We start from the raw sequence: 12,032 nt of genomic DNA, 5'->3' as shown, positions 1-12,032 counted from the left end.
CAGCAGCACTGGGGAAACCACTTAAGCAAATATGCAAAGAATTAAAATAGTTAAATGAACGAGCAATGAATCAGTGTTGATAGCGCAGCGATTATTAAGTGACCCAGAGTTGTTACTGGGATCACTGTTGCTGTTCGACATCAAGTATCTGGGATCGCTAAACGGGAAGCTCAGCTCCGCACCAGTTTTTGGCCGTGCTTGCACCAAAGTCGCCTGACCCGCAAGAAACAGCGGCGTGCAAATAAATGCCGACCCCGAAAACTCCCCCAGGTTTGCTCCACCAGTCGCCTTCTGAGCTGTACCTGGCTAAAATATGCGGTGGTGTTTTTTAAACTAATATTTACTCCTGCTAGACCTGCACAGCCACTGCGGCTCTGGGGGAGGGAGCGGGAGCCGCTCTGACTCACGGCTCAGCACAGTTGTTAACTGGCTCCCGACACACCGGGACGAGTCCACCTTGGCTTCCCAGGCTGCAGGCAGACGGCTCTGCTTGTAAAGTCACCAAACTGGCTCAAAAAGTCACTGGAAAATAAATACCTTTAGTGCATTGCACTGAGGTTTGGGGTTGGTTGTTTTGGGTTTTTTTTGCTTTTACCCAAATTGCTTTGCAGAAGAAGAAAGTTTGCTTTCAAGAGCTCATGCACAAATTTGGGATCCTTCCATTCTTTAGGATGCTCCACTGACGGAACCCCCAAAATTTAAAATACCCTTGCTTGTCAGTGTTCTGCAATCCCATGGGAGCTGTGGCCTGAGCAAACGCAGCCACTGGACTCGCTGGGAGAAGTTCCCTTTGCCTCGCCTGCTCTGCTGCCGTCGCCTGCCTGGCGTAAAGCACATACAACAGCCCCAAAATCTTAACGCAGAAACATCTTCTTCGCATACTTCTGCACAAAGCCAGGATGCCTCTTTGTGCGGTCTCTCATAAATAGACTGACTGGACACTGGTAGGGGTTTTAGTTGCCTTCCTCTGCGCTTGGCTAAACAAATGCCAAACCTTCTTAAATCTAAATTACTCGAAATATTTACTGTTGAGACGTCGTCCAAGAGGAGGATAGTTAAAACATTAATTCCTCGCATTCCAGTGTATTAAGGCTTTACCCTGCGACTTGCCGAGCGCCAGAAATGGGACTTTGCAGATTCGATTCCCTTCCCCCCAACGAGGCAGCCCCCCCCTCTACTCCCCCCACCCAAACTTTAATTCTTTTTATTTTTTCAAAGAAAAAAAAAAAAAGGAGGGAGAGAAAAAGAAAGGAATGCACATCTGGGCTAAATATTTGTTAGAAAGTATTCCCAGGATAGTGGGAGTTCTGGTGCCAGAGAGGAATTCCTGCGGGTTTGATCCATTGCATTATGTACTTGTTCCAAAAGCTGTTTTCAGTAAAATAGATGAGTAAGAAGTCTTAGCCAAGAACAGAATGTCTTTTTTGGCAACTAAAAGGAAGATAGGATTATTTTATTTCAGGTTATGTAAAAAAAAAAAAAAAAAAAGAGAGAGAGAGAAGGAGAAGGTGGCAAAATCCTGCACTCGGTGCTGGCTGCAGTGATTTGCAATGGCAAGCACAGATATATATGTGCATATGTAGTGCTGCTGTGCACATTTTGGGGACTTCTTTGTAATGTGGATATAAGATGGCTTGTGGAATTACTGCAATTAAAATAACCTCGCTGTGTCTGAATTAGCCTCTGGGTTTTTTTGGCTGAGTGGCCAGCGATTTCGGTGACATGGCTTTCAAGGCAGGGTCTAAGTCGCTGGCGTGAATTCTGCTCCCAGGTGCCAGGGCAAAGAGGGGAGGAAAGGATCGTCTCTGTCCGACAGTGAAACCCTCTCCTGGAGGATTTTTTGGGGGCGGATGCAAGTAGACGCCGATGGGCTCAGCCCCACTACATCGCATATAGCTCCTGCGAAGGATTTGAAAACTTGACCTGGGAAACATCACAGCCATAAATCAGCAAAGGAGGGGGGAGGCGTTACAGGGGAAAATTAATGTTTTTTGGCTGGTGGGCAACAGGTTCACCAGCTTTTTCCCCATTAATTGAGAATCTCGTTTGCATGACACCTACTTTGCATTAGCAAAACAATAGGTGTTTTGAATAAGATAGAGGTGTCTTCTTTTTTCTATGCATTTGGCTTATTCTCATAGATGGGAGATGCACACACTTCCCTTCATCCTTCTGCCGGAGGTGGCTAATCCTCAATGAAAGTGTTTTAAAAAAAAAAAAAAAAAAAAACCAAACCAAAAAACTGCACCATCTTATTATTACATAGCTTGCCTTGGCACTGGCTTGGTGTTTGTGCTAATTCGGTTAGCTCGATTGAGGAAAACACTTTGGGGTTTTTTTTTCTTGCTGTGTGGTTTGGGGGGAGGTGGCGCAGCTTGTGATGAGCGCCACTGGGTTTGCAGGCGACCTGAGCCTCAGGGCTGCATTGCTCTGCTGCATTGGGATGTCCACCTTCTCGCTTCTCTGGGAGTCCTGCAGACCAGGTAAATCCCAGTAGAAATGGATGCCACCTATGTTGTTTTTTTTTTTGGTCTGGACCTGAGAGTTATCCCTGTTTCAGCGGTGTGTTCTTGGCTGCTCCACCACCCTCTAGTGTCTCCCACGAGGCTTAGATGCGGTAAACATCTCATCGTGTTCCCTACGGGGCTTTTTGGGGAGCTTGTTTCTCCCTCCCTTGGCTGGACATTGGCATCCTTCACTGGCAACATCGGATGTGTCCTTTGGAGCAGCGAGAGGTTGTTCTGTGGCATGAACTGATGCTCTTTCAAGCCCCGTGCGGGATTTTTTTGCAAAGGTTTTGGCTGTTTCAGGTGGACGATGGGGTCAATTAGGATGAGCAAACCTCTGGCTGCAGCCCAGGCTTTGGTTCGGACCCCTGCTGTGGATTTGGAGGGTTTCTTTGCTCCTGGTCATTTCTTAAAGCAGGTGTGAAAGAGCAGAAGGCACACAAAAAAAATAATAATAAAAATAAAAGGTTTGTAAATGCAGCCAGGTAGCTGCTTTGGGCATCGTCGCCGCCTGTGAGCTTCCTTTTGCCGGGGCAGAGGCAGGGAAGGGGTTAATCCAGGTGTCAGGTAGGACATGTGCTGCTGGGGCTGGAGGGTGGCCAAACCCACGTCCTCCCCATCTGTTCTGGGTTAAGGCCACTGGCCCCATAGGCACGCGTTGCAGTGAATGATTTTCTTCAGGCCAAGGACCTGCTTCATCCAGGGATTTTTTTATTTTTTTTTTTTTGACCTTTTAGGGGACTACTGTCTCCTGGGAAGCTGTTGGTACACATAATTAACGAGGGCTGGCTCAGGGCTTTGAAGGCACCCAGTGTGCTCATGTCCTGGTACGTGTTACTGTGCGGCGCTGTCGAGATACTGAAAATCCCATCGTTAGGGGGTTTTGAAGGCAGTGTGGTTTCTGTGCCACCTGCTCAGGGCTGTCAGGAGGGTGGGTTTAGTGGTGTGTTTTTTTCTTTCTCAGATGCTTCAGTTAACTTCAGACATGCAAAAGAAGGTGAGAAAGTGCTATGGTTACAAAGAAAACATTTGGCTGGTGGAGGAGTTTCAGCTGGAGGGAGGGGATGGGGACTGGGCGTCTGGCATCCCCTGTACCTGCGCTGTCACTGTCCAGGCACTGTATGTGTCTGTCCCAGTGTCACCCGCATTTTAGGGCTGCTTTAGGTTTTGTGTATTCCCTCTGGGGTGGCTGGTGGCATCCCCCTGTCGCTGGGGCTCTCCCCTCCTTGCTGGAGGGAGTTTCTGGGCTGGGGCTGCATCTCTCCCACTCCCATGGCCGCAGCCTGGTTCTCAGTTTTGGGTATGGCCCACTGGCTTCAGGATAAGCTGGCGGTGACTTCTGCAGGAGTGGTGTCACCAGCACCTAACAGGAGAAACAGTCCATCATCTATGCAGGAGCATCCCAGGTTAGGTGGGCTAGGGTATCCGTTAGCCTGTTGTGGCAAAGGGTGTAGCTTTAGTGCACTTCCAGGAGACAAAACCCCCACAAACTTTATAAAAGCAAAGGTTAAAAGATGCAACAAAGTTATTTCTGTGGTTTTTTTTTCTTTTTTATTTTAAGATGAGCAGGGGGAAAGCACGCAGGAAATTTAGGAATGTAGGCAAGTACAGAGCTCCTTTGTTTTTAATTAGCTGCGTTGTTTTTAATTGCTACTATGCTTGATACATAACCCAGCCTAAACAAGAATAGCTTATTGAATGGGGGACTGACTATGAAAGGCACCGTGAGGAGAAGGGCTGTTCTTCACAGTTGATATATTTGTATTTCAGTGCTTCATTTAATAAGTCTGTTTCCCCAGGGGGCTGTAGCAAGTAAATCATGCCAACAGATTGTTCTCTGCAAACTGGCTTATTTTTGTAATTAGCAAGACGTTAAAGCTGTAACTGCATAGAAAGCGATCTGGGGAAGGAGTTAACATAAAAGAATTAGTAAGCAAAATATAATACTTATTGTTTGATAACATTTGTGTTGATTGAATTGGTTTCTGGACAGTTTGTTGTCTGCAATAGTCAGTTTTTCTGCAGCATCATAAAACGGGAGAGAAATTCAGCAGGTGTGCACAGTGAGGGTAGTAAGGTGTGATTTTTTGGAGGGGAGCGCTTTTTGAGAATCACACCTGCATGGCCAGGTGGATGTGGCGGAGAAGTCTTGCTGGGGGTTCACCAGAAACTGCCAGTATTTCCCTTGCTTTATTTTGCTTTTCTCCTTTGTTTTCCAGTTATATGAAAATTACGGTGTCACCATGAGTGGAGTATTGAAAAGGAAGTACGAAGAGCTGGGGGATGACAGTACCTACTGCTCCTCCTCCTCCTGCTCCCCCCTCTCTTCCTCAGCGTCCTCGGGCTGGGAGTCGGACGAGGAGAGCTCCCACGGAGAGCCCAAGCCCAGCTCTGCTTTAACACCCAGCTTCACCCGTGAGTATCTTTGGCAGCCCCATTCCTGGGATCAGACATGCCTTCGCATGGGTTTTTCATAGCATGGTGGTGGGTCATGATCATGCAGAGACCCCCTTGGAGCACACCTTTACAGGTGGAAGTGACCATAATGTCAGCTCCCTGTCATTATACCAATTTATCTTGTTCTTATAATCAGCCAGCATCTTCAGGGTAGTCTTCCTCAGCCCTTCCTTCCAGAATTTATCATTCCTTTATAATGTTTTTGCTGAAGTCCAAACTTCCAGGATAAGAAACCCAAAGACCTGTGTTTGCAGAGGCATGCAGATCCCTCCAAACCAGTGCTGTATGACCATCCCACCATCCCTCATTCCTCTGTCAAGCTATCCCATAGGCAAAAACTAAACAGGCAGCAAAGGCCCATAGCACCGGTTTTTAAAAATGATTAACCAGTAGCGTAATTACCATTTCAGAACTCATTTCCTACATAAGTCGAGTACTTTGCCAAAGAACATGACACATTTGACATTGCCTTCGCTGTTAGTACAGATAAATGCTATTTTGTTTTCCCAGCAATATCAGTTTTGAGAGCTTTTAGGAAAACATACAGAAGACAAGGTTGTAAAATCCTTTATCTGCCATGCGAAGGGAAAAATAAAAAATACAATAGGGGAACATCTTTGTGGAGGAGAAATAGTCCAACCTAGTAAATTATACTGAACGCCCACTGTATATAGCAGTTAAGGTCCACTTAGCAGACATACACAAACACGCAGCGGTCTGAAAAGGCTTTAGAAGTCTTGTAATAATAAAGAGTCTCATTCTTGCTTGTCTTCCCAGGTTTTGTGACAAAACAATGAACTTTTTGTATTCTCTGGCTCAATTGGAAAAGGGTCAGGAATGGGAACACAATTTCGGAGGGGTTGGAGGGGATGCGGGGAGGGAGAAGCAAATGCCAAAGTGCAGCAGCTCAGCCGATGGCAGTACATGGTGGTTAACTTGCCTTTTGATAAAGAGCTAATGTTTTAGAAGATTGAGTCAAGGTTATTATGAAAACGCAACGCACAGTGCAAAGATATCATCAAAGCGACTGCAGAGCCCGATGTGAAACCCTCAGCTATTTAGCAGAAGCTGCTGACGCAGCTGGGTGAACGCTTGCTTTCTTCTTTTTTTTTTTTTTCCCCCATATGAAACTGAAATGCTATATTTTGGCAAGCGAGACTTGTGAAACATGGGTGCAACTGACTGTCCAGTCTTGCACTTTCCCCGCCAAACCAGCCAAGCCCCTCGGGTTTTTGGCAGTCCTTGCAGTTGGCTCCCCGCGGCCGGGCTGCCTGCGGCTCTGCCATCCCTTGAGCGGGGCTCAGATCCCCGCTCTGCCAGAGCCGCCCATCCTTTCTGGGTTGTTTTTTTTCCCCGTGTTCTCCATCGTGTGGCAACTAAAACATCCATGCACCAGCCGAGAATGGGACCAAAAAAACCCCCACCACCACCGAATTTGTGTGTAGCTGACTCTCATTCCTGACACGCTCACGCAGCAGAAAAAGCAGCTCTGTAACCCATTACCGCTGTGTTGCGCTTTGCTTTCCGTGGCCAGCGACGTTCGTGGAAACTCATTGACTCTGAAACTGCCCTGGCTAATTAGTCTACCTCTGTCTGCTTCATTTGCACGTGCAAATGTGCAGAACCAGGTATCTCTGGAGAGGCTCTGCTCTAAGTGGTGTGTAGCGTGTTTCAGCAGTTTAAGATAAACCAGAGTCATGTATTGCCATGTTTACCCTGGGATCACCTGCGTAAAGATTAACATCTTTGCAGCTGCTCTCAAACGAGTCTCTTGAGAATAAACTATAGATTCATAGTTCCTCCCAGTGGATGGTGAAAGGAAGTACCAGAAAAACAGCCGTTTTGGTTATTTTCTGCCCTGCCACAAAAGCTGGAGGCCACATAGCACTGGAGTGTCGGTGCTGTGGCATCCCAGGAATGGGCCACAAGCTCCTGAATGTGGGTCAGGGTGCTTGGGTTTAGAGCAATACAGGCGTGTAGGATGGTTTGTCGCTTGTTCGTTATGCTCTGCTGCACATGAAGAGTAAGCAAATGTATGTTTCCTGGAGGAAGTCAGGTGGGAAGGAGAAACAGCAGCTTTTCTTTGGGTGAATCTGATCAGTGACTCTGATGCGTCCGGACTTGGCTTAGTTCCCTCTCCATCCTCATCCCACCTTTCCAGTGTTAGAACCTAAAACACCAGAAGCCATCAAGCGATGTAACCTTGTCCATCACGTCCTTGTTGAGAGAGTAATTGCAAGTCCTGTCTGTTTGTAATATTTACAGCGTGTTTGTAACGTTTCTACCCTGCCTGCAGGATGACAGTACTGACTTTGCGCTTTTTTCTTCTTTCTTCCCCCACTTTTAGCCACGTCTATCCTGAAGAAATCCAAGCGACTAAAGAAGAACAATGTGGAGTTTGACCGGGTCACTGTGTTTTACTTCCCACGCTGCCAGGGGTTCACGAGCGTGCCTAGTCGTGGGGGCTGTACCCTGGGGATGGTGAGCAAACACAGCTCCTCCCGGCAGTTCACGCTAGCGGAGTTTTCAAAGGAACAGGAAAACGTTCGTCGGGAGAAACTTGAAGAGAAATTAAAAGAGGAAAAGTTGGAAGCGTTGAAATGGAAAGTGAGTAGGAGTGTGGGGCGGTGAGGAGCTGGTGGATGTCCATAGTTAACAGCCAGTTTTTAGTAGGAGCCTCTGTGAGACCTGGGGGGCGTCATTCCGTAACCCTGTTTGGATCTCCAAAACCCACAGGCTCTGGTGCACGATTTTCAGCTTGGTTTTCCACTCTTGAAAGGTGGTGGAAAAGATGCTGAATTCTACGTGTCAGGTGTCTGTCAAGTCTCTGGGGGCTTTGACATAGATTTTGGTCCTGGAGTTGGCCACCATGGGGAAGAGATTTATCTTTTCTTCTTCCTCCTGACCCGGAGGTGCTGATGGCTCTGTATCCCCAACGGTTCCCTAATTCTTTACCCATTTTTTTGCCCTCAGCTGACCATGAATGGCACTAAGGAGTCAGAGGAGGCCAACCAGCTCACTATTGACGACATCTCCGATGACGACATTGACGTCAGCAACGTGGACCTGGAGGACGGCTTCTTCCTCCAGCCCTACCCTGCTAAGAAGAGACGCGCGCTGCTGAAAGCCGTGGGGGTGAAAAAGATCGACAAGGAGGAGAAGCGGGAGCTGCACAACATCCGCCTGTCCCGGGAGGACTGTGGCTGCGACTGCCGGGAGGTCTGCGACCCAGAGACCTGCAGCTGCAGCTTGGCAGGCATTAAATGTCAGGTACTGCCCTCGCCTCTGGGCATGGGGGAAAAGCTGTGGCTCCAGCTGATGTGTATGTTAAAGCAGGGGGTGGTTGACCAAGCAGGACAGAGCAGCCTGTAAAATGCATCTATTCCCACCTGCGATTGAAGCAAAGCAGGCGAGAAAAGCTCTTGGAGATGATCCCCAGGCTGCGAAGCAGGCAGATGCTGCTGGAAAGCGTCTGCTTCCCAAATCCCACCTGCAGCCGTCCCCACGCTGCCGCTGCAGCTGTGGGGACGTGCCTGTGCTCGCAGCGGGAATGCGCCCACCCTGTCCGTCCCTGCCAGACTCACAGACTTAGTGCAGCAGGTGGAGGGAGATGGGACACGTGGGGATGTCTTGGCCAACAAAAGCTTTGTGCTCCTCGTGCGAGGCTGTGATTTCTCCTCCTCCCCCTGCTTTTATTTTTTTCTTTTTTTCCCTTGGTGTGTGTCACAACTCCCACCACGCTCAGGCGATTGTGGGAGTGTCAGCTGAGCGTCAGCCCACAGCCAGCTCTGCAGACCACCTGCAAAGTGGGATAATCCCTCTATATTCAATTAGCTTGCTATATTTTTCATTTTATTTTTCATGGGTGCCTGCCCAGCTATGTTTGGGGAGCCATATACCCTATTCTGGGTGTCACTGGCTCCCTCCGTGCTGTGGTTGTAGGGTGGGTGTGCACAAGTGGATGGGTGCACACAGGTGGACAGGAGCTCCACCGTATGTGTCTCAGCCCCCCTTGAGCAGCTGCTGCTAAGAGGGACATAAAGGTGCCGCAGGTGCCTGTTGAGCAACTTGTCCTTATCTTGGCAAGGGCAGAAGCTCACAGTGTGGATCAAGTATTAAATATCCTGATGCAATATATAAAAACTCACATTTGCCCCCTTGTGTCTCCTTTTGGAGCGTTATATTTTGGGTTTTTTGGAACCTTTTTAACTTTCTTCAGTTGTACTGAAATCCAACTTCTTTTATCACAACCCTTCAAAAGAGCAAGATGTCTTTTATTATTTCCTTTTTTTTTTTTTTTTTTTTTTTTTAAGTCTGCTTTTAAACCCCTCAGCTGTTACTTGGTTTCTGGGGGCGGGTAAGCCGTGGGCGGTTTCAATTTTGTGCTGCCAGCTTCGGTCCTAACCCTCCGCCTCTGCTTCTCCCCGTGCCAGATGGATCACACCTCCTTCCCCTGCGGCTGCACCAAAGATGGCTGTGGCAACACTGAGGGCAGGATCGAGTTCAACCAGGCCCGCGTGCAGACCCACTTCATCCACACCATCATGAAGCTGGAGCTGGAGAAGCAGCAGCAGAGCAAAGAGAAGGTGGCAGAGGCCGAGCCCCCTTTTCGGGAGCGGCTCCCGCCATTGGGATGCATGGCGGGGAAGGGCTCCTTGGAGGAGCGTGCGGTGCCACTGGCACCTGCCTTCCAGTTCAGCCCCGACCTGGAGGCCCTGGGGGAAAACAGCTGCAGCAGCGACATGACGGACTCCTCCATCTCCTCCCACCCCAGCGAGGACCTGGAGGAGCCTTACGAGAGCCTCCCCTCCGACAAATCCCAGTCAGACGTGGATGACGACGGCTTAGCACGCATCCTCCACTTCAACGACTCGGATGCTGAGGAAGAGAGTGGCCGTGGCCAGGATGACCTGAGCTGTTTCCACCCCGCTGACTTCTTCATCGAGGACCACGGCAGCGAGGCCAAGCCTGTCTCCGGCCACTTGTCCCACCTCTCTGAGTGCCTGGATGAGAATGCCAACCAGGATGGCAGGGGTTTGCTGGAGGAGGCTGCCCACGCGCGATGTGATGGGCTGTCCTGCTGCGCCTCATCCCCGGCCGAACCCTGCTCCAAGAGCTATGCTGACCTCAGCCTTTCCTCTGACTCCTTGGATTTCTTCCAGTCCTTCTCGGACTATAACTTGGGACCCCTTTACAACTCCTTAAAGGAGTACGAGAACCTCGATAACTTCTCAGCGTTACAGTTTCAGTTGCCTAATTTCCCTGGCTTCCCGCAAGCCGGAGATCAGGGCTCCTGTTTATTGGAGTCCCTCATTGGTTTGTCCGAATCTGTCCCCGAAACCCCGGCCCCTTTCACAGACAATCAACTTTTGGAGGACGCCATCAAGTCATCACTGATGGAGACGGTGAAAGTGTGAAATGCCCGTTTGGCTCGGGCAGCAAGGACCAGTGCTGAAAGGAAAACCGAAGAACTGTTGGACGGGCAAACTTTCACCAAAAGGATGATGCGCTACTCAAAAATAAGGAGGAAAAAAAACAAAAAAACCCTGACTTTCTAAGCAAACAAACTATTTTTGGTCTTTATAGAACGTGGACGTTTTGACATACTGCACCTACAATCAGTTCTCTTGCTGTTTGTGCAAAAATTTCTAAACTTTCATGGTGGGGTGGGGAGGGGAGGGTGGGAAAAAGACTTTCATGTATGAATTTCCTTGTGTTTTGTATGAAAAGACCTGTCAAGAAGTACTCCTTGCTAACGTTGCCAGTCGTACACACAGCCCCTTCTAGAAATGTTTCCATGTTGCAGGAACTTTTTATGACAACTTTTTGAAGCTGTATTTATTGTGAAAATTCATGGTTTGCGTAAGAGTTAGCCCAACACGCTCTTATGTTTAAATCGGACAAGGTTTACAGAAGAGATCCGTACACTATATACATAATCATTCTTCATCTATTTATTGCAAATTCCAGAATTTAACTAGCCACCGAAGCTTGAACTAGCATGAAACCTTATTTAAATTGGTAATACCTCAGATGTATTATGTATACAATCATTTTTATTTTTTTTTTGCATAATATATCTGTATTTATTTATTTTCTACCTGTAGTACATGAATAGCACTGTGGTTTATCAATGACCTGGAAGGGCAATAAGGTCTTCAGCAGCACCCATCCTAAAGATGCCTCTGGTTTCTCTGAGTCTGAAAGGTGTTGGCTTGTTTGGTCATCACTTTGCATTTCTAGAAGAGCCGAATGCAAGCGGGTGGGAGAGGAGGGACAGGGGAGATGTTGGTGCAGCATCCTTTGGTCGCTGTCAGCCCTCTAAGTAGACACGATGGTGGTGTCTGATCTCCGTGATACTGCTAAAGAGAGGAAAACAAGCAAAGCCCTCAACTATTCACGAAATAACATGAGCTAACTCTATTTAAACAACAAAGAAACCCCGACCCAACCCCTTTTCATAAGTTATTTTATAATTTATTTAATTTCCTAAGGATTTGGCCATGAGATCTTTCACGATCAATTGAGCGTGTAACGGGAAGGATCTTTGCAGCCCTTGGGGAGGGGGGCTTTGGGAGAGCAAACGCTGTGCTCGCGCTCCCCAGCGAGTGCTCCTCAGGGCTCCCCAACGTCGAGGGTGTCACAGCTCCAAAATCTAGTGGGTCAGACTGTTTATACTATTTTATTTTTTTTTTATTTAAATATAGGTAAATCAGGTAAATCAAGTAAAATAGATGGATATGAAGGTTATTGGGTTATTTATCCTTTGAGTACGGTTTTAGAGGGAGGGAAAGGTAACACCTGAAAACAAAGCTGAAAAACTTGAAGGCTTTTTGTTTTCTAAAACGAGAGAAATCACTGTGTTTAGGAAGGATATTGGGGGCCCTCTTGGCCTGTTTCTATTTAAATCAGTCTGAGAACATGACACTATTTGGCCATGCGATGTAACTGGACATAAAATCTGTATGTCAGTGATACACTAAGTGCCTACGCCAGTGGTATGAAGGAAAAAAATAATATATATTAAAAAAAAAAAAAAAAAGGACTTTAAACCTACTGGCTTTAAAT

The 12,032-nt window shown here is 47.7% G+C and overlaps 1 protein-coding gene across 1 annotated transcript; it reads left to right on the top strand.

Annotated features, from left to right (window-relative positions):
* The first annotated feature begins 4,750 nt into the window (after positions 1-4,750).
* CSRNP1 (cysteine-serine-rich nuclear protein 1) lies at positions 4,751-10,381 on the top strand. Its single transcript, XM_009890470.1, has 4 exons — positions 4,751-4,922; positions 7,312-7,571; positions 7,938-8,234; positions 9,398-10,381. The coding sequence occupies exons 1-4, from the start codon at positions 4,751-4,753 to the stop codon at positions 10,379-10,381; spliced, it is 1,713 nt and encodes a 570-aa protein (XP_009888772.1).
* The last annotated feature ends 1,651 nt before the right edge of the window (positions 10,382-12,032 follow it).

Source organism: Charadrius vociferus, unplaced genomic scaffold (assembly GCF_000708025.1).
Source record: "Charadrius vociferus isolate BGI_N301 unplaced genomic scaffold, ASM70802v2 scaffold608, whole genome shotgun sequence".
In the NCBI taxonomy this organism is placed as follows: domain Eukaryota; kingdom Metazoa; phylum Chordata; class Aves; order Charadriiformes; family Charadriidae; genus Charadrius; species Charadrius vociferus.
This window is presented reverse-complemented; position numbering and strand designations above follow the sequence as displayed.

Bases quoted from the DNA above. Each gene is read 5' to 3' on its own strand.
- CSRNP1 (XM_009890470.1), top strand. From the start codon at position 4,751: ATGAGTGGAGTATTGAAAAGGAAGTACGAAGAGCTGGGGGATGACAGT. The intron at 4,923-7,311 runs GTGAGTATCTTT...CCCCACTTTTAG, and splicing joins TTTAACACCCAGCTTCACCC to CCACGTCTATCCTGAAGAAA. The intron at 7,572-7,937 runs GTGAGTAGGAGT...TTTTGCCCTCAG, and splicing joins TGGAAGCGTTGAAATGGAAA to CTGACCATGAATGGCACTAA.